Below are 23,449 nucleotides of genomic sequence, written 5' to 3'. Positions count from 1 at the left end.
CTTGATATATTGAGAAAAAAAAACAGAACATATTACACGTAGCAGCAATAGGAACAGTGGAAGCTAGAGAAATTAGAATTCATTATCAGAAATAGCTACAAATTACGTTGAACCATGATCCATCATCCCGATCGTTCAGCAAACTGTTAAGAGAATAGAGAATACAGACAGAGAAGAATCAGGGAGAATTTTTCATACCACATGTATAATGACTATTTAGCAAAGCCGTATTCATCTTCCTCAGTCTAATACTTCTTCTCGTTTCTCTTTCATCCGATTCAATTGACATGTGACTCTTTGCATAACAAATTTTTTCATCTCTTTCACGTCATTTTGGCTCCATGTTACAGCATGTTAGTACATAGCAGAAGGGGAGGAGGGTGGAAATTAACCCAAGAAGACCAAGCGTGTGGTATTTGGAAAGGAGCATAGAGGGTGATACGTGAGAAACTCTGGAATTTGCCTCACCCATAAATACCCCCCTCTCACTTCCACTAGTCTGCAATTTGTGCAACTCAGTGGGTTACAAATAACAGAACAGAATTGGGTTTTGGATTGGGTTGTCCTCTTCTTCTTCCTTCCATTCGTCTTTCTGTATGCCCTCAGCCCCCTCTTCAGTTTCTCCCACTGCAGAAGACAACACTTCCAAACTTGCCATCCTCTTTTGATTCTTAGACGAATTAATTGAAATCTAACTCCACTAACCAGAACGTTTCTGCAACTATTTGTGTTGATATTTCTAGAGTGTCTTCATTGATGTTAACCAAATCTGTGTACATGACATCCAAAATGGTATTTGCTTCTCAAATTCTTCTATAGATTAGGTTAATATAAAATATTTTGAGTATATTACTTTATTACTTTATTAGTGCCTTTGAGTATTTTGAGAATTTATAGAGTTAATATAAAACATTTTGAGTATATTACTTTATTACTTTATTAGTGCCTTTGAGTATTTTGAGAATTTATAGTAAACATTTTGAGTATATTACTTTATTACTTTATTAGTGCCTTTGAGTATTTTGAGAATTTATAGTTTGTCCTTTACAACTTAATCTATAGAAGAATTTGAGAAGCAAATACCATTTTGGATGTCATGTACACAGATTTGGTTAACATCAATGAAGACACTCTAGAAATATCAACACAAATAGTTGCAGAAACGTTCTGGTTAGTGGAGTTAGATTTCAATTAATTCGTCTAAGAATCAAAAGAGGATGGCAAGTTTGGAAGTGTTGTCTTCTGCAGTGGGAGAAACTGAAGAGGGGGCTGAGGGCATACAGAAAGACGAATGGAAGGAAGAAGAAGAGGACAACCCAATCCAAAACCCAATTCTGTTCTGTTATTTGTAACCCACTGAGTTGCACAAATTGCAGACTAGTGGAAGTGAGAGGGGGTATTTATGGGTGAGGCAAATTCCAGAGTTTCTCACGTATCACCCTCTATGCTCCTTTCCAAATACCACACCCTTGGTCTTCTTGGGTTAATTTCCACCCTCCTCCCCTTCTGCTATGTACTAACATGCTGTAACATGGAGCCAAAATGACGTGAAAGAGATGAAAAAATTTGTTATGCAAAGAGTCACATGTCAATTGAATCGGATGAAAGAGAAACGAGAAGAAGTATTAGACTGAGGAAGATGAATACGGCTTTGCTAAATAGTCATTATACATGTGGTATGAAAAATTCTCCCTGATTCTTCTCTGTCTGTATTCTCTATTCTCTTAACAGTTTGCTGAACGATCGGGATGATGGATCATGGTTCAATGTAATTTGTAGCTATTTCTTTAAAAAGATGGTAAGGTGATTAGCAAAAGTTAGATTAAACTAAATTATTGTGCAGATGAATTTAACTTAAATTTGACTATAGAGAAACAAACAAGTTCAAACTCGCATGACAAGGGATTCTAAGGTGGAAAAGTTAAGCATATCTTCCACCATGGGAAACATTTTGCAGCCATCAGATGTATTTCTTTAAACTTTGATGGTGTATAATCAACCACTCTATGTTCTATTTTTTTATTAATTTTTATTTTACGTGAATGATGTCAAATTGTCAATGCCGTTCGTGCTACACTCTATGCATAAGAAAAAGTAAAGTAGGCACCAAAACAAAGAGATTGCCTGTGCCAAATGTCAAAATGTAAAATTCTTTTATTAAATAAAAATAACGAATCAAGAATAATAAATTTTCATAATAAAATTTGCATATAAAGAAAAGAAATAAGTTATACTCTTTATATATACTATAGATAGAGATAGATATGTTCACATAAAAATGAGCATAAGAAACAATTATAATTAGTGGTATCACTTTTTTTTTATTAACATAGATTACCTAGTTATATAGTAACGTAGATTTTATATACTAACATTGTTTATTATGATAAGTTTTAAAATTAAATAAAAATAAGGAATTAAGAATAATGAATTTGAATAATAAAATTTAATGAATGATCTCTAAGCACAAAATGGAAAAATGAAACTCCAGAATCCTTGACTAACAACATTTGAACGAGTTTCTCTTCCTTGATTTCAGGGTTTGCCTCCTCTACTGGGCTTTCTGTTCCTATTCCTTGCTCTTAATTCTGTGGAAACATTATATATGAGAATCTGGTGACATGAATATAAACTATTTTGATGCATTTGAAAATGAATGTGAATGATTAAAAAGATGCAAGTAATGTGAAATGTGCGTACCTCATTGAGCAAGGTGGCTAGAGAGTGGGTATGAGTGGAGACAGGGATTTCCTCTGTTGTGGGATGGTGAACCTCAACCTTGTTCTCTTGCTGCTCAACCTTCTGGGGCGCTGGCATCTCACCTTCATCGGTCTTAGGTGCGCTACCACAGTTTCCCATATTTTACTTTTTATTACAACTAGAATGGAAGAACAAAACAATGATTGTGTTGTTCTCCCTCCGAGCAACCAAGAGAATCACTTTCCATCTTAATTCCTACATCACTTTTGTAACCTTCATTTCGGTATTTTTGGCTCCTCCAATTCCTCTGGCATGCAAAATTTTAAGGACGCCCATTACTTTAATTCCTACCTTATATTTAGCAAATGCTATTCACTCTTTTTTTAATCAATCTCGTAAGTTGGAACCAAACGTTTATCTTATTTTATAATCATGATATTGATACAATTATTTATTAGTGTTCCGGTCAAAGAATAACGGTCAGATAAATCCTAGTGATACGAACTTTAAGAAAACTTAGCCGTTGTCCTGACCTAGAACATTTGATGCGTGTAATCTACCATTAGTAAAACCCTTCTTCCTTTATATATATGGGTGTCATATTTAAGGATACAAACTTTTTCTCCAATCTCAATCCTTTGAAATAAGCCTTCATTTTATTTCTCATAATGAGCCTATAAATAACATTTATAACCGTAATTAAATATATGCAAGAATCATGAAAATTACTGCTTTAATCAGTCTTAGAAAATCCGTGAGTGATCTTGAATTCGACCTGCTCGGTCGGATGGGGAGTTGGAGGATACATAACTTTCTAGGCTCGAGCGTCAAGAGCACGAAAAGTCTTTGCTCAGTCAATTCGATCAATTAGGAATTTGGAGGGTACAATTAGTATTTTTATTTAATTATATTTTTTTATACACAAGACATGTATCCAATATTTTATTTAAATAGATCGAATTCGGTACTACTTAAATTCACAATTTATTAATTAAATTTGCCTCGTTTGATCCGTGGAAATTAAACATGATACCAAAAAATAATTGTACGACAATCACAAGTCTATTCAACTAAATGAAATAAATCTCCTTAATGAGTTGGGAGATTAGTTATATGGTTTGGGTGAATTCTACCACTCAGGATTTGTAAATTAGTTATTAGCTATATTATTTGAATAATAGTACTTTTAAGGGTATTAAAAAAAATTTCTTTTTTTTTTTTCACTATATAATGGATCACACATTGATGCGTCTAATTCAATTAGTCAATCAGAGTTATTGTAAACCCTTAGCAGCTAGTTGAATGGATTAAAATAGAATTAAACAAATTGAGTTATATCTCTCTAGAGGCTAAGGTGATTTTGGGGGCTTGATCCAGTAATGCAAATTGAGTTATATCTTCAACCTATAATTGCAGCTTAATGAAGTATTAAAGGAAAAAAAAATGTCCTTCACCCATTTATTCTTTTCTCTGTAACTCCTTCGAATAAGCACAATGTTCTACCGAAACAAATGTTGTCCTGCTCAATTAACTGCCAAGAGGCCAATAATTTAACATATACATCTTAACAAATGAAAAGGCACATATAATTAGATTGAAAGAGAATATTCATGCACCATCTGCGGCATAAAGCTCTTTCATTTGCTCGATGTCATCGTAACTGCCAAGGAATATTGATGATCGTTCATGTATTTGTTTTGGAACCAAGTCAAGAGCCTGCAATTCGCAATCCATTCAGAAACAAGGAATGTATGCATAATGCTCCAATAGCTCCTAAGTAAGATTTGATTCTAGTTGCTTAAAAATCTTATTGTAAAGTAAAGGAAGAAGCAGAAATGCATGCAAGGAAACCTTTTTAAGTCACTTAGTTTTTGCCATTTGGGAGAAACTGTTGGTAACTTAATACATTACATTTTTCTAGAGTTAATGCAATAATAAAGCACGAATCAGATGAAAGAAAAAAGAAAATCATACCCGTTGTTTTCCTGTGAAAGCCTGACCTCCTGCTTGCTCCATCAAAAATGACATTGGAAAGACTTCGTAGAGAAGTCTGTTTTCACAGTGAAATTCCATAAATAAGTCACGAGAAATCTTAACAACACTTTTTCTAATACTTTTATTACTACTAATTCTACTATTAGTTAAATTTAAAAATTACAAATTTTAATGAATTTTATCATTAAATTAAGAGAGACTTGTTAAATAAATTGTAAAATTCATAAAATTTATGATTTCAGTTAATAACGATGAGAGTGTTAGAGAGAATTTCAATTATCATATAACTCAAAAATAAAAGTCATGAGATGAAAAATTTATGTCGTAGATGCTAATTCAAAGTACATCATACCGTAGCTTTCCGTTTGGACTCTTTATATCAGCAGGGTACATGAAGATACCACCATAAAGCAAAGTTCGATGGATATCAGCAACCATACTGCATCACTCGCCACTGTTAGAATTTAAATGAAGACATTTGAAAGAAAGCCAAGAACTACACCAAGTTCAGAATCAAAAAATACCTTCCGATGTACCTAAGAGATTTAGGTGGTAAACCATCTTGAGGAAACTTGCATTTTTGTACATATCTGGAGTGGAAAGTGTCAAGAACTTTGCCATTTATAAATTAAATCAATTATTTCACGTTCAATTAGATTCCAAAGACTAGGTAAGAGAATCCGCAAAATTACTTGGTGGTCGGTTCATCCCAGTTTTTGGCATTTCCTTCATTCACCGAATAAATCTTTCCTTTCCTTGGTATCTATGCAAGTAACACATTGTAATTAAACATAGCTGAAAGCTTGCTTTAATAGGGAAATGGATTCTCTCATGTAAGATGTTCATTGAATTCTCTCATATGAAAATTTTCACTATCAAAATCTCGTGTCTTCTTTTTTTAGTATTTAAATCTTCGTCTCTTACTTTTACTTAAAGACGGAGACTTCATTGAACAAAAATGACACATTAGAGAATCCAAACCCGTCTGCAGAGCAAGGGTATAGGACTCAAGGGTCACATCATGTACACACATTTAGATGCTACTATACGCCTGATTATTACATTGAACTATTGTAGAATATTTAGAATTTCCTGTAAAAAAATTCTAACAACTTGATATGCCAGTTTGAGTGCCACTAATGTATACCTTGATGTTTGGGTGAGTCAATATGAACTCCCCCAGGCTAGGATCAAGTGTAAAACCATTCACACCATTTCCTGTGCTAAGCACAAACTGCAATTCCAGAGTTTGTTTAATCAATCAGCATCAGATATTCGTGACTTGAAAAATAGACAACTTCCATTTTAAAAGAATTAGTTATATAAGACATGCTGAAATGTGTTTTTACCGTGCAAGAGCTTCCATACATGCAGTAACCAGCTGCTAACAATTTGTTCCCAGGTTGCAATGCATCTTCAAGACTAACTTTAGTCTCATCCTTCACCATGTAAATACCAAAGATCTATATGCAACAGGGAAAATGGTAGTAACTATTAAAATTTTCTGTTTTCAAGTTTTCAAGTTCAGCAATTATGTTTGGCAATTGAAATTGAAAATTCATACAGTTCCAATAGAAACCCCGCAGTCAATGTTTGAGGATCCATCCAAAGGATCAAACACAACAATGTATCTGCAAAATAATTATAAAAAAAAATGTTACTTTGATAAGAAAATGTATTTTAACAACCACTAAAGGATGGAGCGTTGGTTGGTTCTAGAGCCTCGAACTGACTTGCCACGATGTGATGGTGGCACAAATATAGCCTCTTCAACCTCTTCAGAAACAAGTAGGCACTGACAAGACAACAAATTGCATTTTACGATAATCAGGGAAGGATAGATGCCAAAAGGTGTTGCATAATGCTTATAAATCAAACTCATTCATATCAAGAAAAGGAGAACAAAGAAAGAAAAAAAACAACTACTAAAAACAGACTTACTGTGCGTCCACTGCTGATTAAGGCTTTCACAAATACTTCATTTGAAAGCACATCCAATTTCTTTTGCTCCTCACCCTACAAAATGTACTTTACTCCGAAGATTAAAAAACACCAAAAATACCAGTATAATTAAAAAAAAACAGATCATATTATTTTATAATCGGATCATCCAAAAAATGCTAGCTCAATAGATGAGAGTTACTCCTACTTGTATACACTGTTTTAGCCATATATCATTGGTCAATATGACATCATGAGTGTAAAATTTGTAAGTTTTAACATTTAAGAATATCCTAATAAACCTAATAATAATCACAAGAATAAACTCTGATATTATCTTAAAATTTGGGATTTGACCTTACTTGAAAGTAAGAATTGCCTCAGACTTATAAATATTATTTTAGCTATATCAAATAAAAACAGAACTCACTTGAACATTGGTGTCTCCAGCAAGTCCTAAGAGTTTTGCCAGTCCTGCCTGCCAATAAAAAAGGGTCATCAAAATATGAAAAAAATAATGACCCAAAAGGACAACTGGCAAAAAAACATAGCATGGTTTTCCATAGTCCAGTGTTTACGAAAATGATGTTTTGATGGGCATAGTGGAAGAATACCTTGTTAACAGCAGAACAAACGAATTTGCAGCCAAGAACGACATGACTGAGAAGGATGGTGAAATCGCCACGTGATTCAGGATACTTTGACTGTTCATTCAGAACAAAGCGTGTGATAGTCATCAAATCAGTCATGTTAGTGTCAGCTTCGTAATTCATTCTTCTTCCTGTGATTCTCTCTAATGTTCAAAGAAACTATGAATTCCCACTTGTCCTTCTTCTCTTCTGGGATCACCAGCAAAATATACAAATTCAAAGACAGAAAAAAGTTCCTTTTTTAAGACAAAGAATTTCTTAGAATGAAAGAAGATGATAAGAGTCTAACACTTATCCCAATATTTCGGGATTAAAAATTCTAATAGGTGCGTTTCTTAAGAAAACAGTGAACAAAGTGTGAATTTGGGAATAAGAATTTTTTGTCAACGAGATGATAGGGGTGGCACATGGTATCCAAACTGTTATGTACCAATTATTATTCTCATAAGATATTTTTACAATATCTTGTGGAATACTTTAATAATTTTAAAAATGAATATTAAATATTTTTATTTTTTAATATAATAAACAAATTTTTAATAAATATCTTCTATTTTTATTTTTTATCCAATTCTATCATCAGCATTTTTTTTAATTTCTATATTTTTTAAATATCGTATCTTTCTTTTGGAGTCTTGGACGTAAAAATAAACAACAAAAAAAAAAACAATATATTTTTATATAAATTAATTTTATTGTATAAAGGGTAATAAAATATTAATGATTATTTATTTTTCTAATTCTTCTTATAAAACAAATAAAAGAAAAGAGTTTTTCTTTTCAATTAAATAGCACTAAAGAAAGATAGTAAAACTTCTATGTATTTAGTATTTCCTATTCCAATTCAGGATGAGGATGACAACAACCTCGTCTTGTCTGACTCACCCCACTTTCATGAAAAAATTAAGGAAAAAAATTTGTTAGAATCTAACAAATCTCATAAGGAAAGGTTAGATGCTAGTTGATAAAAACATACATCAAATTTGAAGAAGTCAAAAAAAACACTCTTGTCATCTTACCCAAATCAACTTCCTTTTATCTGTTTATCATCTTCATTTATGTCCAAACTCTAACAGCCAATTTGTAAACATGTATTACACTAAAAAACAAACCAATAGTTCAGAAAAGCTTAGACTTACATTTGAAAAAAAAATGTGTACTTACGGAAAAGTAAATAAAAATAATATTAATTGAATTTTTTAAAATTAAAATTAGTATGAAAAATTAGGTGCGTAACTAATTTTAGTTTATGAAAAAAAGCTCAATTTGTTTATATTTTTTTTATTTGTTCTTCTATAAATATTCATGAAAAAAATTATTTCAACAGCCATAAACAAAATAATTTTCCCCTTTAATTTTAAGTTATTTATTTTACTGTTTTTTTTTTTTCAAGCAGCGCTACTGTAAGCCTCTAACATGTGTAGAGTGTTGTTCAAGGAATATTTGATATTTTCTTTGACAAAAAAATTACAAAATAATTTATCATTTCTTATGCCATCTTTTAAAAGTCATTTTCGATGTTCATAATGGTCTTCGATAGAGGCAGAGTCGGTCCTGCGGTTGTTTAGAGATGTAACTGTTTACAAGAGGAGTCTAATTTAATATATATATATATATATATATATATATATATATATATATATATATAAATAATGAGGATTATAATAATATTGATGTAACTTTTATTAAGTATTATTTCATTTAATAATTTTATATTAAATATGAATTTTGTAAATTTAGCCGTTAAATTGAAAGTTCTTTACTCTTAGATCATATATATAAAATTTTAAATTAATTCAAAATGATTTGATACTTTATTTTTATAAAACAAAATTGTCGTAATATATATTTGAAAATATACTAAAATATAAATACTTTGATTACTTTCAAGTTGTTGTTCAATTTTAACAAAATTTGATATAAATATATAAAGTGATATAAACTTTCAATCTAATAATTAGATTTAAAAAATTCACATTTAATATAAAGTTATTAAGCAGTGTAATATTTAGTAAAAGTTATACCGATATTATTATAATCCTCCTCTATATAAATATTAAAGACCTCAAATTTTATCGATAATAAACGAATCTCAAACATCAAGATTAAAGTATAAAAATATAAAAGATTAGGATCAAATTATAATTTGTTTAGTTTAAAAATTTTATAAAAATATAAGCACCAAATAATATATTAAATTTTAATTAAATCACACATGTATATATATATATATATATATAATTTTATGAATATTTATATATAGAGATTCACATTTATTATTTTGCTTATGATTTATTAAATGTCAGAATTACAAATTTTTTTTTAGTTTAGAGACCTAATCAAAATTTTCAAAAAAAATTAAAGGACTAAATGATATATTAAACTTTAATTAAATCACATGTTTTTGTGTGCACATCCTTATATATAGAGGCTAGGATGATAAATGGATGGACTAGATAATTTTTTAGGTGAATCATAATGGATCAGATAAAAATAATTCATCAATTCATTTAAACTCATTAAAAGATTAAAAAAAAATCAATCCATCCAATCCATTTAAATAAAAAAAAAATTCATTCAATTCATCCATTAATAATGTTTTCATAGATGGATATCTAATTCATCCATACAAGTAATATTTAAAAATAAATAATTTTTAAAATATTTTATTTCTTTCACTTTTTTTATAAGTTATTATATTCTTATATAGTCTTAAAATTAACGAAACATTCTTTTTTATGTTAAAATAGTCTTTTAAAAATTCAATTGATTAAATATCTCATATTGTAATTCAATGGATTGTAAAAAGTAATAGATGGATCACTAACCATCCATAAAATTAAATGGGTAGATTGGATCTGATCCATTATTTATTTTTATTGTAATTGATGAATTTGATGATCTACTTGTGGATGAATCAGATAGATAATGAATAAATGGATTTATTTATCACCCCTAATAAAGACCTATATTTATCATTTTGTCTAAGACCCATAAAATACTAATAAATATCATAACTAACTCTTGCATTTAATAACGAATATATGACATCACTTATTAAAAGTATAAAATATAAAATAAAATAATTTATATTGTATTTTTATATATAAAACTTAATTCATTAAGAAAATAATTTTTTCTATCTCACAATAATGACAGTTTTAATATTTTAAAAATGTCTCAAAATGAATGATGTTTTTTATTTTTTAATATAACATTATTATTTTTTCTAATTTGTCCATTCATAAATCATTCAACCACTATAATTAAAAGTAATACATTTATTAAAAGATTACATTATTTTAGTAAAAGTATATTAAAAAAATGATATATTTATTATTGTCTTTGATTTGTGTCTAAAAAGCTTAAAGTGTAGTTAGGGGACATAGTGAGTATTAACAATAAATTTATCCATCCTATTTTCGTATGGTATTTTTTTTCTTCTAAAATTATTTTTTTTCTTTTAATTAATAATAATATCTCCATCAATTAAAATATATGTCTTATATTACTCTTTTTTATTAATTAATATTATTTTCTCTTAATTAACTAAAATTTGTCTTTTAAAGAGTTTCTAATTAACATATTTCACCAAATTAATTAAACATATTTTAATTAAAAATATTTTAGTAAAAAATAATTAATATATAAAAAAGATAGGGTCGTTTTATATAAAGAAAAATGATTGTTCCAAATTAGACATTACATATAAAAAAAAATGGAAGTACCATCATTTTATAAAAGTTAAATTTTATCATTTAAATTGTTAAATTATGTTATAATATTCTAATGATTATAATATTTAAATTTAAATGATTAAAAAATTAGATGTTTACTTTAATAATAAAAAAATCATTCATATTTAAATATCATATTATTTAAGTAAAGTTATTATCTCCGGTAAAAAAAATAAAGTGATGCGTATCAATTAATTTATAAATCACTTTAAACTTACTAAGCGGATTTAGGATACGTTTTAAATAAATAACTTAATTACATGTTTATTGAATAAAGATTTATCTTTATGAATAAATTATTTTCATAATCGAAGAAAAATATGATTAAGCTATTTTTATACAAATTTTAGACTCTTTCCATAATTTTTTGTTGGCTGCTCATAATTTATCTTAAAGAGCTATTAAAGTAAGCTAATATAATGTTCAAACATCCTAAACTATTACACCTTACAGGATAAATTTAAATAAGCTTTAAATAAATTTTCTTGAATTTGTCCTTAATTTATTTTATTAGATCGACAAACAGTTGAATTGAAAGAAGAAGAAAAAAAGCAACTAATAATATTATTAATACGCCATTTTACAAAGTTTAACATTTATTATAATAATACATTGACAATGTAAATATTTTCTACACTATTATTTAATGTATGTACGATGACTTTATACTACTTTAATTTCTTATTGACGGCTTAAGATTTGTGCTAATAATCCATGAAAGTCTAATTCTTTAAGCAATGGAATTATATGATAAAAACATTAATATTTTCTATCAATATTCTCGGGACAATAAATTTGTACAATTTTTTTTAACACGACACTTCCGGAATAAACCCGACCGGATTATTCCCGACCGGATAATACGTCAGGCCTCAACAAATTAATTAAATTTTGCATGTGAATTAACTGCCGATCAAATTTTCTTTAATTCGGAAGCATTAAAAAAATAATTATGAATAAAGCCTAAAAATACATTTAACAAACGAAGCCCCATTCAAGTACATGTCACGGACGTATAACAAATAAAAATTGATTTCACCCATGGTGTATAAACGATTAATCATCTCGAACAATAAAAAGATTCTGAGAGTACTGCAAACATAAAAACCAATTAAGCATATAATAAATATAAACAGAAACTGACTCAAAAATCCCTCCTCTGGGAGAAAAGATGCTTAAACTTATGGTCCTCCTAACTCGATGCACCTAACTCATGACCACAGCATGAAAAAACGAATAAAAGGAAAATCAAGCCAAACAGAACCTACAAAGTTCCAATATCATCCGCCAATTGCATAAAATAGTCTGGCTTCCAAGGACCTAACGGAGAAACATAAAACATACTCAACTTACAAATCCATTCATTAAACTAGATATATCTATTAAAACCCAAAGCATCAAATAAGTCAACCAAACTTGACTGAAATATGGCACAGGACTGGGTGCATGAAGAACTTGATCACCATCCAGCTACAAGCTTGACCCAACTTAGAAGCACTTCCGGTGAACGATGGCTGGCCCAGATTCGTCATATTCACCCTTAGAGATCCACATCTGCAAATAAGAAAACAAAATAAATACCCAAAGACTTCGATAAACTGATCCATTATGCTGGTAATTAAACATAAGAGGGGGGAACTGTTGATTAGAGAAGAGCATCAGTATAAACCTGTTGAAAGGTGCTAAGTGATGCCAAGATAGAACCACCAATCCAGACACTGTACTTTCTCTCAGGGGGTGCAACAACCTTGATTTTCATGCTGCTTGGTGCAAGAGCACTAATTTCCTTGCTCATACGATCAGCAATTCCCGGAAACATAGTAGAACCTCCACTAAGCACGATGTTTCCATACAGATCCTTCCTAATATCAACATCACATTTCATGATGGAGTTGTACGTTGTTTCATGAATTCCAGTAGCCTCCATACCAATTAGTGAAGGCTGGAATAGTACTTCTGGGCAACGGAATCTCTCAGAGCCTATTGTAATAACCTGGCCATCAGGCAATTCATAACTCTTCTCCACGGCAGAACTACTCTTGGTAGTCTCCATTTCTTGTTCAAAATCAAGGGCAACATATGCTAATTTCTCCTTCACATCACGGACAATTTCCTTCTCGGCAGAGGTGCTGAAGGAATACCCTCTCTCAGTAAGGATTTTCACCAAGTACTCCGTTAAATCACGGCCAGCAAGGTCCAACCGAAGAATTGCGTGAGGAAGAGCATACCCTTCATATATGGGCACGGTGTGGCTCACACCATCACCGGAATCAAGCACAATACCTAAAATGTAACCAATAATTCAATACCAACATAACAAGAAATAAAAGAAGGAAATAATGCTAGTCATGAAGAATTAGTTTAGAAATGCATGTATCCCACCCTTGTCCATATGGAATTGTACCTGGTGTATATAATTCAACTAAACTTGGTATAAACAAAAGCAATGCACACAAAATTTCAATCAGCTTCCCAAAGTTTCCAACTAATGTGCCACATATAACATTGATGATTGCCCCCATAATCATCAAATCATCAGAACTTAGCCAACTTACAGCATTAGCCACATGATGATGTGAACTAATCAACTGAAGCCACGTGATCACAAAATTAGTTAATCCAAAATCAACCACAGAAACAAACCTGTAGTACGTCCACTGGCATACAGAGACAAGACAGCCTGAATTGCAACATACATGGCGGGCACATTGAAAGTCTCAAACATAATTTGAGTCATCTTCTCTCTGTTGGCCTTGGGATTGAGTGGTGCCTCGGTAAGAAGTACAGGGTGTTCTTCAGGAGCAACACGAAGCTCATTGTAAAACGTGTGATGCCAAATCTTCTCCATATCATCCCAGTTGCTGACTATGCCATGCTCTATGGGATACTTCAAGGTGAGTATACCCCTTTTTGACTGGGCTTCATCACCAACGTAAGCGTCCTTCTGACCCATCCCAACCATTACACCAGTATGGCGCGGTCGCCCAATAATACTGGGGAACACAGCCCTAGGAGCATCATCACCTGCAAAACCAGCCTGCAAACACCAGAAAAAACTATATAATAATATTATAGCAACGAATACTAAGCAAGCACTACGCAAATTGCGTTTTCAATAGCACATGAAACACTCAACAATTGGAAGAAGGAAAACATATTCTAACCTTGACCATTCCGGTTCCATTATCAACAACAAGAGGTTGAATGTCCTCGGCATCAGCCATCTTTTAAATCCTGTTGCGGAGAACGGGAAAGACATTGTTTAAGAAAACATAAAAAAAACAAAAACCAAAGAGAATAATATGCAACGATAACAAGTTTAAACTACTATAGAGGCATTTTCATAATCTTATTATTACTCAATTATGCAAAATTAATCAATTACTACGCACAATGATTTCATTTTCCGTACAATCAAGAAAAGAAAAAAGTAATTCCTTCATTTTCATGCAAACACAATGAAAATCATCAACAGAGGCAAAAGATCGGAAGCATGCATAGCATAAAAAATAATAAATAAAAAAAAGACACAGATATAATTAACACGCTAAGCAAGAGTATCATCCAAAAATATGATCACTTATAAATCGCATCAGAGCAAACAGAAAATCAAAACCGATGCATTAGAAACCATCTCACAACAAAATTAAGCAAAAGCCGAAACCTACACACACAAGACGCAGCTACGAAGTAGATCCAGATCAGCAAGAGCAAACGAAGTCAGAAAAATTCGATCCAGAAGACACAACAGAAGTTTATGGATCCAGTAACCAAAAACACCATGTAAACACAAAATTCATAAAAAAAAATCACATGAAAACACAAATCGCGGAAACGGTTGTCGAAACGCACCTTGTGCGAGCGAAACGCGGTTTGCAGGAGAAGTGGTTCGGAGGTGGAGCAACGGCAGAAGAAGCAGCAGCAACAGCAGCAGATGAAGTGTTTCGCGAAAGAACGTTAGAGAAGAAGCTTTATATTCAATGAAGAAAGCTAAATGACAGTGAAATGAAACTCAAATGCAAATGAAGTTTCGACTTGGACAACGCCGTTTCGGGTGCGTTTGGTTCGGGGATAATAAACTTATCCCGAGTAAAAATAAAGAATAAAAATATGCGAGACCATTGTGGAAAATGTTGGGAAAGAAAAACGGACTCTTCCGGACACCAAACAACGAACATAAAAACACTGCCGTGACTTTTTTCTGTATACACCGAATCATTGTTCTTGGACTTATTTGGAATACTAAAAATTAAGTATTTTAAAATTCAACTAAAATGTTTTAAATTATTAAATTAAATCGTTAAAAATTAAAATTTCATCAATTGATAATTAAAAATAATAATTGATATATTATTTTTATTTTAGTTTTATTTTTTATTATTATTCACCTTAAAATATTAATAATATTCTTTCTATTATATTTTAAATAAAAATGCATATATTTTTCTTTAACTTTATCATACCTAATGTAATAATTTTAAAAGATTACTTATAATGATACACAATTTTATGTGTTAAATTATTCAACGATAATGTCCACTAAGATTAGACTAATAGTTAAAAGAAAAAGAGTTGAAATAATCGAAGTGTGAAAACTAATAATTTTCAATTTTGATAGTGATTATTATTGTAATTATTTTTATTTTTTTTATAAAATTTATCAGTTGATAATACTAATCATATACACGATTCTATGACTAAAAATATTATTAGTACGTACACTCTTTTATAAATAAAAAAAAATTGTAATGTGTTTATTACTATCAAGTAACAAATTATGCACTTTTTTGGAATAATAAATTATGTTTATTTAATATTTTATTACATACATGATTATAAAGTATTGTTATATACTTCCACTACTTGTAAGTTGTGATGCAAATAGAGCTTGGGCATGTAATTTGACCTGAACGAATGTCTTAAATTTTGTATACGTCAAAGATTTAGTTATATGTTTTTTAATGTAAAATTTTTTATCATGTTATTGTTTATGATAAGTAAATATAATTTTCAATATTAAAGTTCAAGTAATTGTTAATTGAGTTTAATGGTTTAAATATTTTTTTTTACTGTCATTATAAATTTTCATTACACAAACCTATGAACCTGATTTACATTGTTAGTGTATTATCATTAATTTTTGATAAATTTTTGCATCATGTTAATTGACTTGATTAATTGTTAAATTAGAAAAAATGAAAAGTCATATAAAAAAACAATATAAAGTAAAAAATTGGTAATGGGAGGAAAGTTTTGGTATTTAAGTGAAATTAATACTATATTAAAAACTCAACTATACGGAACCATAGGACCAAGTTCTGAGCCGTCCATTGTTTGTGTGGTTCATTTGGACGGTGTGTTTGGTCTGCAGCCACGTTAGCATGGGTGGCTACGATGGGCTTGTGGACCCTATTAGTGCCGACCAATTCTTGAAACTTTTGCTGTGCCCATCAGATCTACCTCCTCCTTTATCAAACTATGATTCCACTCTCATATCCAATTATTCAAACCAAAATCAAATTTTGAAATTAAGAATAAACAACGGATTAATGTTGCATTGATAAATTCAGCACACGGGCTCGAAGAAGAAAGCAATAGTTAAAAAAAGGAAAACAGCATTGAATGAAATTGAAAAGGATTGAATTCCAAGTCCCACATGGAAATTTTTTCAAATCACAAGATCATTACAATTTCTTTACGTTTACTTCGCCTTTAAGATTAAAATTTTAAATAAGAAATCTCAATTTCTCGTATTTGATACTCATTTTAAAAAAATTATAAAAATATTATTTTTTATCTCATTTTATTATAAAAATATTTTCATGAGAAAGTATAAATTCATTTTTTTAAAGAGAAAAACTTAGTACATATAAGAAAAATTACAATATTTCTTTTTAAAATAAAATATCACACACATTCTCTCTCTTTTCCTTTCACTCCTCTCTTCTTTCTCTCTCTCCTCTATCTCACTTTCCTATATCTATTTCTTTCTCTTGTATTTCATTATCTCTTAAAATCTTTTTTGTTTCTATAATTTAATGATATTTATTAATATTTATTTATTTATTTGAATTATATTTTTATCTTTTTTAATTATTATATGGTATTTTTTAATTCTTTATTTAAATAATTTTAATTATAAGTTTTCAACTTTTTAAATAGTTTAGTATCATATTTATAATAAGATTTGGGGAAATAAATTTATCTAATGAAATTATTTTAATAAAATATATTTTTGTAAAGAGTATTTATATACTTAAGAATATACTATTATAACCAAACATAAAAATCTTTAATTCATAAAAATCTGATATAAATATTTTTCAGAAATTTTTATGAATAACCAAATATATTTTAGTTATTTTTAAGAATTGTAATTTTTAGAATTTGTAATTCTCAAAAATCATAATTATTGAATATGAAAAAACTCGTATCTAATTGTCTTAATGTCAGGCAGATTAATTTTTTCATTTGTTTCACTATAATCTTTATTGGAAAGATTTGCAAGAATGATAGATTTTTTTTTCCTTTTCTTATACAAGTTAAAAGTTGTTTTTTTAATTTGTGACACATGTAAATAGAAATAAAAAAAATATGAATTTCAATTATTGTCTTAGAAGTTTCTATAATAAAAATTATTCAAAAAGTACAACTTTGTAAGCACAATTTAAATATACAGTATCGTGTAAATACTTGAATCGTATTAAAATTATGTGCCGAGAGTATGATATTACTTAATAATAAGTTGTCTAGTAACTTTAATATTTATTTGTATTGTTCTCTTTGTATTCTGTTTTAATGTGTATTATACCCATAAATTACTTAAATTTTGTATTACTTTTGAGAGGGAACTTAGGAGACATGATCTGTGAGACCCGTGGCTGCCCCCTTTTTTCTCCCTCTCAACTCTCTATTTCCAACTCTCACTCTCTACTCACTCAAATCCTCTCTTCTCCTCACTAACCCTGCTGATTTTAGGGATTCTTTTTCTCTTCTTCAAATTGAAGTTGTGGGTGATCAAGGAGGTGCATTCTCTCCCACTTGAAGCTGTTCGAAGCAAGTCGTGTGCAGATCCTCTTTTCTTCTCCTTCCTCTTCCCGGAGCTCGGATTTCTTCACCGAGGTAAGGGAAGCTAGTTTCTTCGCTGTTTTTGGATGCCACTAAGTTCAAGTAACTCAATAGTTGTTGAAGAGATTGATTCTTGGCTATGATTGAAGGAAATTTTCGTTTTCGGGTTTCCGGGGTTTGGGTGCAAATCTTGGGGATTTCACTTGTTTGATGGTTGCATGTCAGAAATGAAGTGTTTTTCTTAATGCTTGATGAAAATGCTGGCTTTTGCTTGGTTTGCATGTTGGTTTCCTGGTGTTTTTCGTAGGTTTTGATGAAATTTTCGAAGTAGGTGAAGGTTCCTGTTTGAATTTGCGTCGGGCGCAGTTCTTCGCGCTGGGCGTGAGTTGAAATGGGAAATCCCTAGGTGAATCGCCGGGCATGGGGAGAACCACGCCGGGCGCAATAGACCTCTGTAGGTCTCTGGTTGAGAATTGCGCTGAGCTCGATTTTAACGCGCCGGGCGTGAATTTAATTTTCATAATTTGACTTTATAGCCTTCATGAAAGTTGTAGTCTTAGATGTTAGCTTTCCAATGACGCTGGAATCACTCAAAAAGGAGTTATATAACTCTAGATATGGCTGTTTTAGTGAAGAGGGGTCGAGTTGCTAGCTTTGTTTATAGCTGTTGCGGTTTTTATCATTTTTAACATGGTAGATGAAGGAATTAGGACTTGGTATCTTCATGAGAGTTGTAGGAAATCCTCTTATCTTTCATATGAGATAAGGATGAGTATGGTAGGAGTAGTATAACTCCTGATGCGTTGTTTCCTATGAAGGTTGCCATTTCACATTTAGTGATTTGGTTAAGTCGAAGTTGTTTTAGGTGCTTGGGTTGATTGGTGTTGTTTGGGTGGGTAATTTGACAAGATAGATGAGTTGTAAACAAGGTGGATGAGTCGTATTATGTGTAGAATATGTTGTATGTTGTATATGCTGCTAATGATGTAATGCTACGCTGTAATAGATATATATTGTTGTGCTGAGCTGGGCTGTCATGAATAATTTTCATGTTGAATTAAAAAATTATTGTACTATAGATTGTTGAGCTGAGTTGTGAGTAGTAAGTTGTGTTGTATACTACCTAGCTGTGCTGGATGCTGATATTGATGTGCTGCGCTGAGCGCGGCCCTTGTCGTGCTGGGCGTGAGGCTCCTTGGGAGTCTCTGCCTTGTGGGCGCTGGGCGCAATTTGAATTGCGTTGGGCGCGAGACCAAGGGGAGGCCTCTGCCTTCCCCGCGCTGGGCGCGGGTTTGGGAACGCCAGGCGCGTGAGACTCCTTGGAGTCTTTGTCTGGCAGGCGCTGGGCGCAATTGGTATTACGCTAGGTGTGGGTGAGCCTTGGGCTCTCTGGCTGAGTTCTGCCGGGCGCAGGCATGCCTGCACTGGGCGCGCTGGCCCCTTGGTGCTCTCGGGTTGCACTGCGCTGGGCGCAACTACGAGTGCGCCGGGCGCGGAGATGAGAAATTATTATGTACTGATTTATGTTGTTTTATGCTGAGTTGAGTTGAAATGGATGAATATAACGTGATGACTAGTAGATGATGTTGCAAGTTGATGTTGAGTTGTATAGTTGTGTTGTGTTGCAAGTTGATGTTGAGTTGTATAGTTGTGTTGTGTTGCAAGTTGATATGTTGAGTTGTATAGTTGTGTTGTGTTGCAAGTTGATGTTGAGTTGTATAGTTGTGTTGTGTTGCAAGTTGATGTTGAGTTGTACAGTTGTGTTGTGTTGCAAGTTTATATGTTGAGTTGTAAAAGTTGTGTTGTGTTGAATGTTGATTGTTGTAGGCCATAATGGCTGAGTTGTTGTAGGTCATAATGGCTGAGTTGCTGTAGGAGATCTTCGAGTTGATATGCGTGACGACGCATTAATTGCCAAAGTGCTGGTGTGTTGTACAATCGATAAAATGTTGACTGATGATGTGTTGATAGTTGTAGTTGTTTATATTACTTAAATTTTGTTGCCCGTTGATTAATTTTTATATACTAGCTTACCCTTTGTTGTTTTCATGTGGTTGGACTGCTATGATCGTATTATGTACGGGAGCAGAGCAGGGATAGGATGGGTGGCTAGTGGTGAGTCTGCAGCTGGCAGGCGGTGTTGACCTTTGTAGATGTTTTGTTGATTCAGCTACTTGGTGTAGCATTTTATGATGTATTTTGTTGTTTTTGCACACTCTAACTCTAGTCGGATTGAGACTTTGTATATATTTATATTCTATATCCTATAATTATATACTCGTTCTTTCTGCCTGGTGTTTCCGGTGTACAGTAGTGTGTGTAGTGACCTGTCGGGTCGTTACATGATCACACAATGTAAGTACCAAAATATTAGGTTATAAAAAGATATCTCATTTCTTTTTACTTTAAAGAAACATTACATATAAGTTATTTAAAATTGAGAAAAATATTGACTATATCAATTTGACTATTGATTCAAAGGAGGCACAAAATTTAATTAAGGTTGGCTAAACATATGTCTACTAATAATAATCACTAATTATGTGTTCGAATGAGAACTTTTAGAATTTTAAAGAATTTAAAATTTTTGTATTGGAATTATTTTGATTTTAATTTTTATTATTTTAAAAATATTTTATTTAATTAAGTCAATTCAAAATTTTTAAATTTTTAAATTTTAATTTGGATATGGTAATTTGATTCTATCATGATAAAATTGATTTTAAAAATATATTCATATGTTAAAATTTTTAAATTTAATTTAATAAAAATAAATATTAACCAAATTTTAAATATTTGATTATTTTAAAAATATTATATAATATTTAAAATTTTAAAAATTATTTTTAAATATTTAGTAATTAAAAATATGAACAAATAAGATAAAAATATAAATAAAATTAAAAAAATCAAAATCTTACTTTTTCTTTTTAAAGAATTTAAAATTAATTTCAAAAATACTTAAATTTATAATTCTTTTATAAATTTTATCCAAATAAAATATTTCACTTTTAAAATTTTAAAATTTTTAAATAAATAAATTACTCTATTTAAATTTTGATACAAACATACTCTGTGCACGTTGGTGGATTGACATTTCGTCTGGGCTTGTTTTATTGGGCTTTTATCACCCTTCGTAACATCAAAAAAGTGAAAGTTTGAGAAAATCGTCATGCATGTTTTTTTTCTTCTTTCCTTTTCTCCAAAAGGATGTGGACCAGATTCAATTTTCACTTCTTTTTCCTTTATATTTAATTAAATAAAGAAAATGGAAAATAAATAAAGATTCGGATAAAATTAAAATGTTAAAAATAATTTAAGTTATCAATTTAATGCATCATTACTTTCATTTTTTTGATATATCACTTCTAAAGAATGTTTCTATTTTTAGTTATGTGTAGTTTTAAAATTTTAAGATGACATTAATTACTGTTATTTAAATTATATCATTTTTACGGAAATTACATCCTTATTAAAAAAGAGGAAAACTGGCAATATTGAATGAAATGTCAAAATAATAAAAATTGAAAAACAAATGACATACTAAGAAATTATAAGTAAAATTAATAAAAACTAAGAAATTAATCAATTTTTATTAATTTATGTGATGTATTTTTAAGCAATAGATAAAGGAAAAACTTAGTATATCTTGTGAATATTAATTATGTTGAAAATTATGATAAGAATATATCAATAATATTTCTAATTAAATTTTTTATTATTTAATTACAATGCTATAAGAGTTAATCACTTATATACTGTCAGTGTAAAATTTTTTCACTGAAAATTAATTATATCTCTTAATTGTATCATATCACTTTAAACACATTTATTTTTAACAGTGATATGACACAATTAAGAGATATAGAATAAAAAAAATTTATACTGAGAGTATATAAGTAATTAACTCATATCATAATACATTTGTTTGTATTTCCCTTATCCAAATTATTATCTTCCCTTTGAAACAGAAAACTTCCAAAATCAAGTCATGCCGTGATCGGGTCCCATATGGACCATATATACCGTGGAAATGAGTAACGACAAATCTATAGCTACATATGTAAGGTTGAGTTTTAAATAGTGTTTTTCAAAGGAAATATATATATGTATATATAGAAGGGAGGAATTTACTTACTTAAAAAAAAGTTTATTTAGATTTATTTTATGATCTATATTAAATTTTAATTATTCAACTGTTAAAATTAAAAGATTTTAAATTAAATTTATATAATTTTTTAAAATTTAAAAGTTATTTGATTCTATATTATCAATTCAAATTAAAAAATAATCATAAAATATTTTATTTATTGATTAAAATTAATAAAATTGAGTATTAAATAATTTTAAAATTTTAAAAATTTTATAAACTTGATTTATATATTAAAAAAATTATTTAATAATTAAATTATTAAAATTTAATATAAAACTGTTCCGGCCAAGGGGTGGATTAGGGTTTCTTACTAGATCAAGTCTCAAAGCCAGAGCATTCAAAAGTGTAATCTGCCTTCTCAACTTTAGGGTTTTAAGTTTTATAGTTTCTTGTTCGTGGGCCTCGTGGGCCCCGAGAATGTAGGAATTTCCTTAACCGTTCTTATTCGTAAGACACTTGATGAACAAAGGTGGGGCCGTACCCTTGCCATGGGATGGTATCTATGTAGGGAGACCGGATCGGTTCTCGACCGACTAGAGCCATTCGGGGGGCCTAGTCGGTTATTGACCGAATAGGTTGTTAGGCGGGCGGGATCGGTATATGACCGGCCAGGCTCCTGTGGAGAGTGCCAGTCGGACGTAGGCCAAATGCCTCTAAAAGAGGGAGTCGGTCTGGGTTCTAATCGATCTGTCGTATGCGGTGAGGTCAGGTCGGACTATGTTCACCAGTCGGATCCCGACCGGGACGGTCCAAAAACATAATTATTAAGTGAAATAAATTTTGATAAACTTATTTTTAAACTAAATAGATTTTTCCGTATATATATATATACACTTTATCTAAAAATTTATTTCACTTAATAATTTATATTTTACATCAAATTTTAACGATCAAATTAATTATTAAATAAAAATTTATTAATACATAAGTTAAGTCTATAAATTTTTTAAAATTTAAAAATTTAATAAAAATTATTTGATACTTCATTTCATTTATTCAAATTAACGGATAGTCAAAAAAATATTTTACATGTTGATTCGAATTTATATAACGAAATATTATATGATTTTCAATTTTTTAAAAAATTTACAAACTTAATATATATATTAAAAAATTTAATTAAATAATTAAATAATTAAAATTTAATATAAAATATAAATTATTGAATATAATAAACCTATCAAAATTTACTCTTAAAATAAGAA

At 30.1% G+C, this 23,449-nt stretch overlaps 2 protein-coding genes across 2 annotated transcripts; both read right to left on the bottom strand.

Moving 5' to 3' along the window:
• Positions 1–4,134: 4,134 nt before the first annotated feature.
• On the bottom strand, positions 4,135–7,714 carry LOC109803600 (fructose-1,6-bisphosphatase, cytosolic). Its single transcript, XM_029272582.2, has 13 exons — positions 7,576–7,714; positions 7,251–7,475; positions 7,067–7,114; positions 6,637–6,711; positions 6,429–6,490; positions 6,260–6,326; positions 6,045–6,158; positions 5,843–5,929; positions 5,388–5,458; positions 5,220–5,285; positions 5,048–5,134; positions 4,675–4,750; positions 4,135–4,416 (listed from the first exon to the last, which is right to left on the bottom strand). Exons 2-13 carry the CDS (start codon positions 7,407–7,409, stop codon positions 4,309–4,311), a joined length of 1,020 nt encoding a protein of 339 aa, XP_029128415.1. The 5' UTR covers positions 7,410–7,475; positions 7,576–7,714; the 3' UTR covers positions 4,135–4,308.
• Positions 7,715–12,113: 4,399 nt separating this feature from the next.
• LOC109804543 (actin-101) lies at positions 12,114–15,032 on the bottom strand. The gene is made up of 5 exons (XM_020366392.3): positions 14,876–15,032; positions 14,188–14,257; positions 13,667–14,060; positions 12,693–13,306; positions 12,114–12,577 (listed from the first exon to the last, which is right to left on the bottom strand). The coding sequence occupies exons 2-5, from the start codon at positions 14,245–14,247 to the stop codon at positions 12,512–12,514; spliced, it is 1,134 nt and encodes a 377-aa protein (XP_020221981.1). The 5' UTR covers positions 14,248–14,257; positions 14,876–15,032; the 3' UTR covers positions 12,114–12,511.
• Positions 15,033–23,449: the final 8,417 nt, after the last annotated feature.

This window comes from Cajanus cajan, chromosome 1, assembly GCF_000230855.2.
Source record: "Cajanus cajan strain Asha chromosome 1, NIPB_CcT2T_4, whole genome shotgun sequence".
In the NCBI taxonomy this organism is placed as follows: Eukaryota; Viridiplantae; Streptophyta; class Magnoliopsida; order Fabales; family Fabaceae; genus Cajanus; species Cajanus cajan.
This window is presented reverse-complemented; position numbering and strand designations above follow the sequence as displayed.

Excerpts from the sequence above, each read along its gene's own strand:
- LOC109803600 (XM_029272582.2), bottom strand. The coding sequence starts at position 7,409 with ATGAATTACGAAGCTGACACTAACATGACTGATTTGATGACTATCACA. Across the intron at positions 5,135-5,219 it reads TCTCTTAGGTACATCGGAAG|TATGGTTGCTGATATCCATC; the intron begins GTATTTTTTGAT and ends CGAGTGATGCAG. Across the intron at positions 4,751-5,047 it reads AGTCCAAACGGAAAGCTACG|ACTTCTCTACGAAGTCTTTC; the intron begins GTATGATGTACT and ends CTGTGAAAACAG.
- LOC109804543 (XM_020366392.3), bottom strand. The coding sequence starts at position 14,247 with ATGGCTGATGCCGAGGACATTCAACCTCTTGTTGTTGATAATGGAACC. Across the intron at positions 14,061-14,187 it reads ATGGAACCGGAATGGTCAAG|GCTGGTTTTGCAGGTGATGA; the intron begins GTTAGAATATGT and ends TGGTGTTTGCAG. Across the intron at positions 13,307-13,666 it reads TGCCAGTGGACGTACTACAG|GTATTGTGCTTGATTCCGGT; the intron begins GTTTGTTTCTGT and ends GTTACATTTTAG.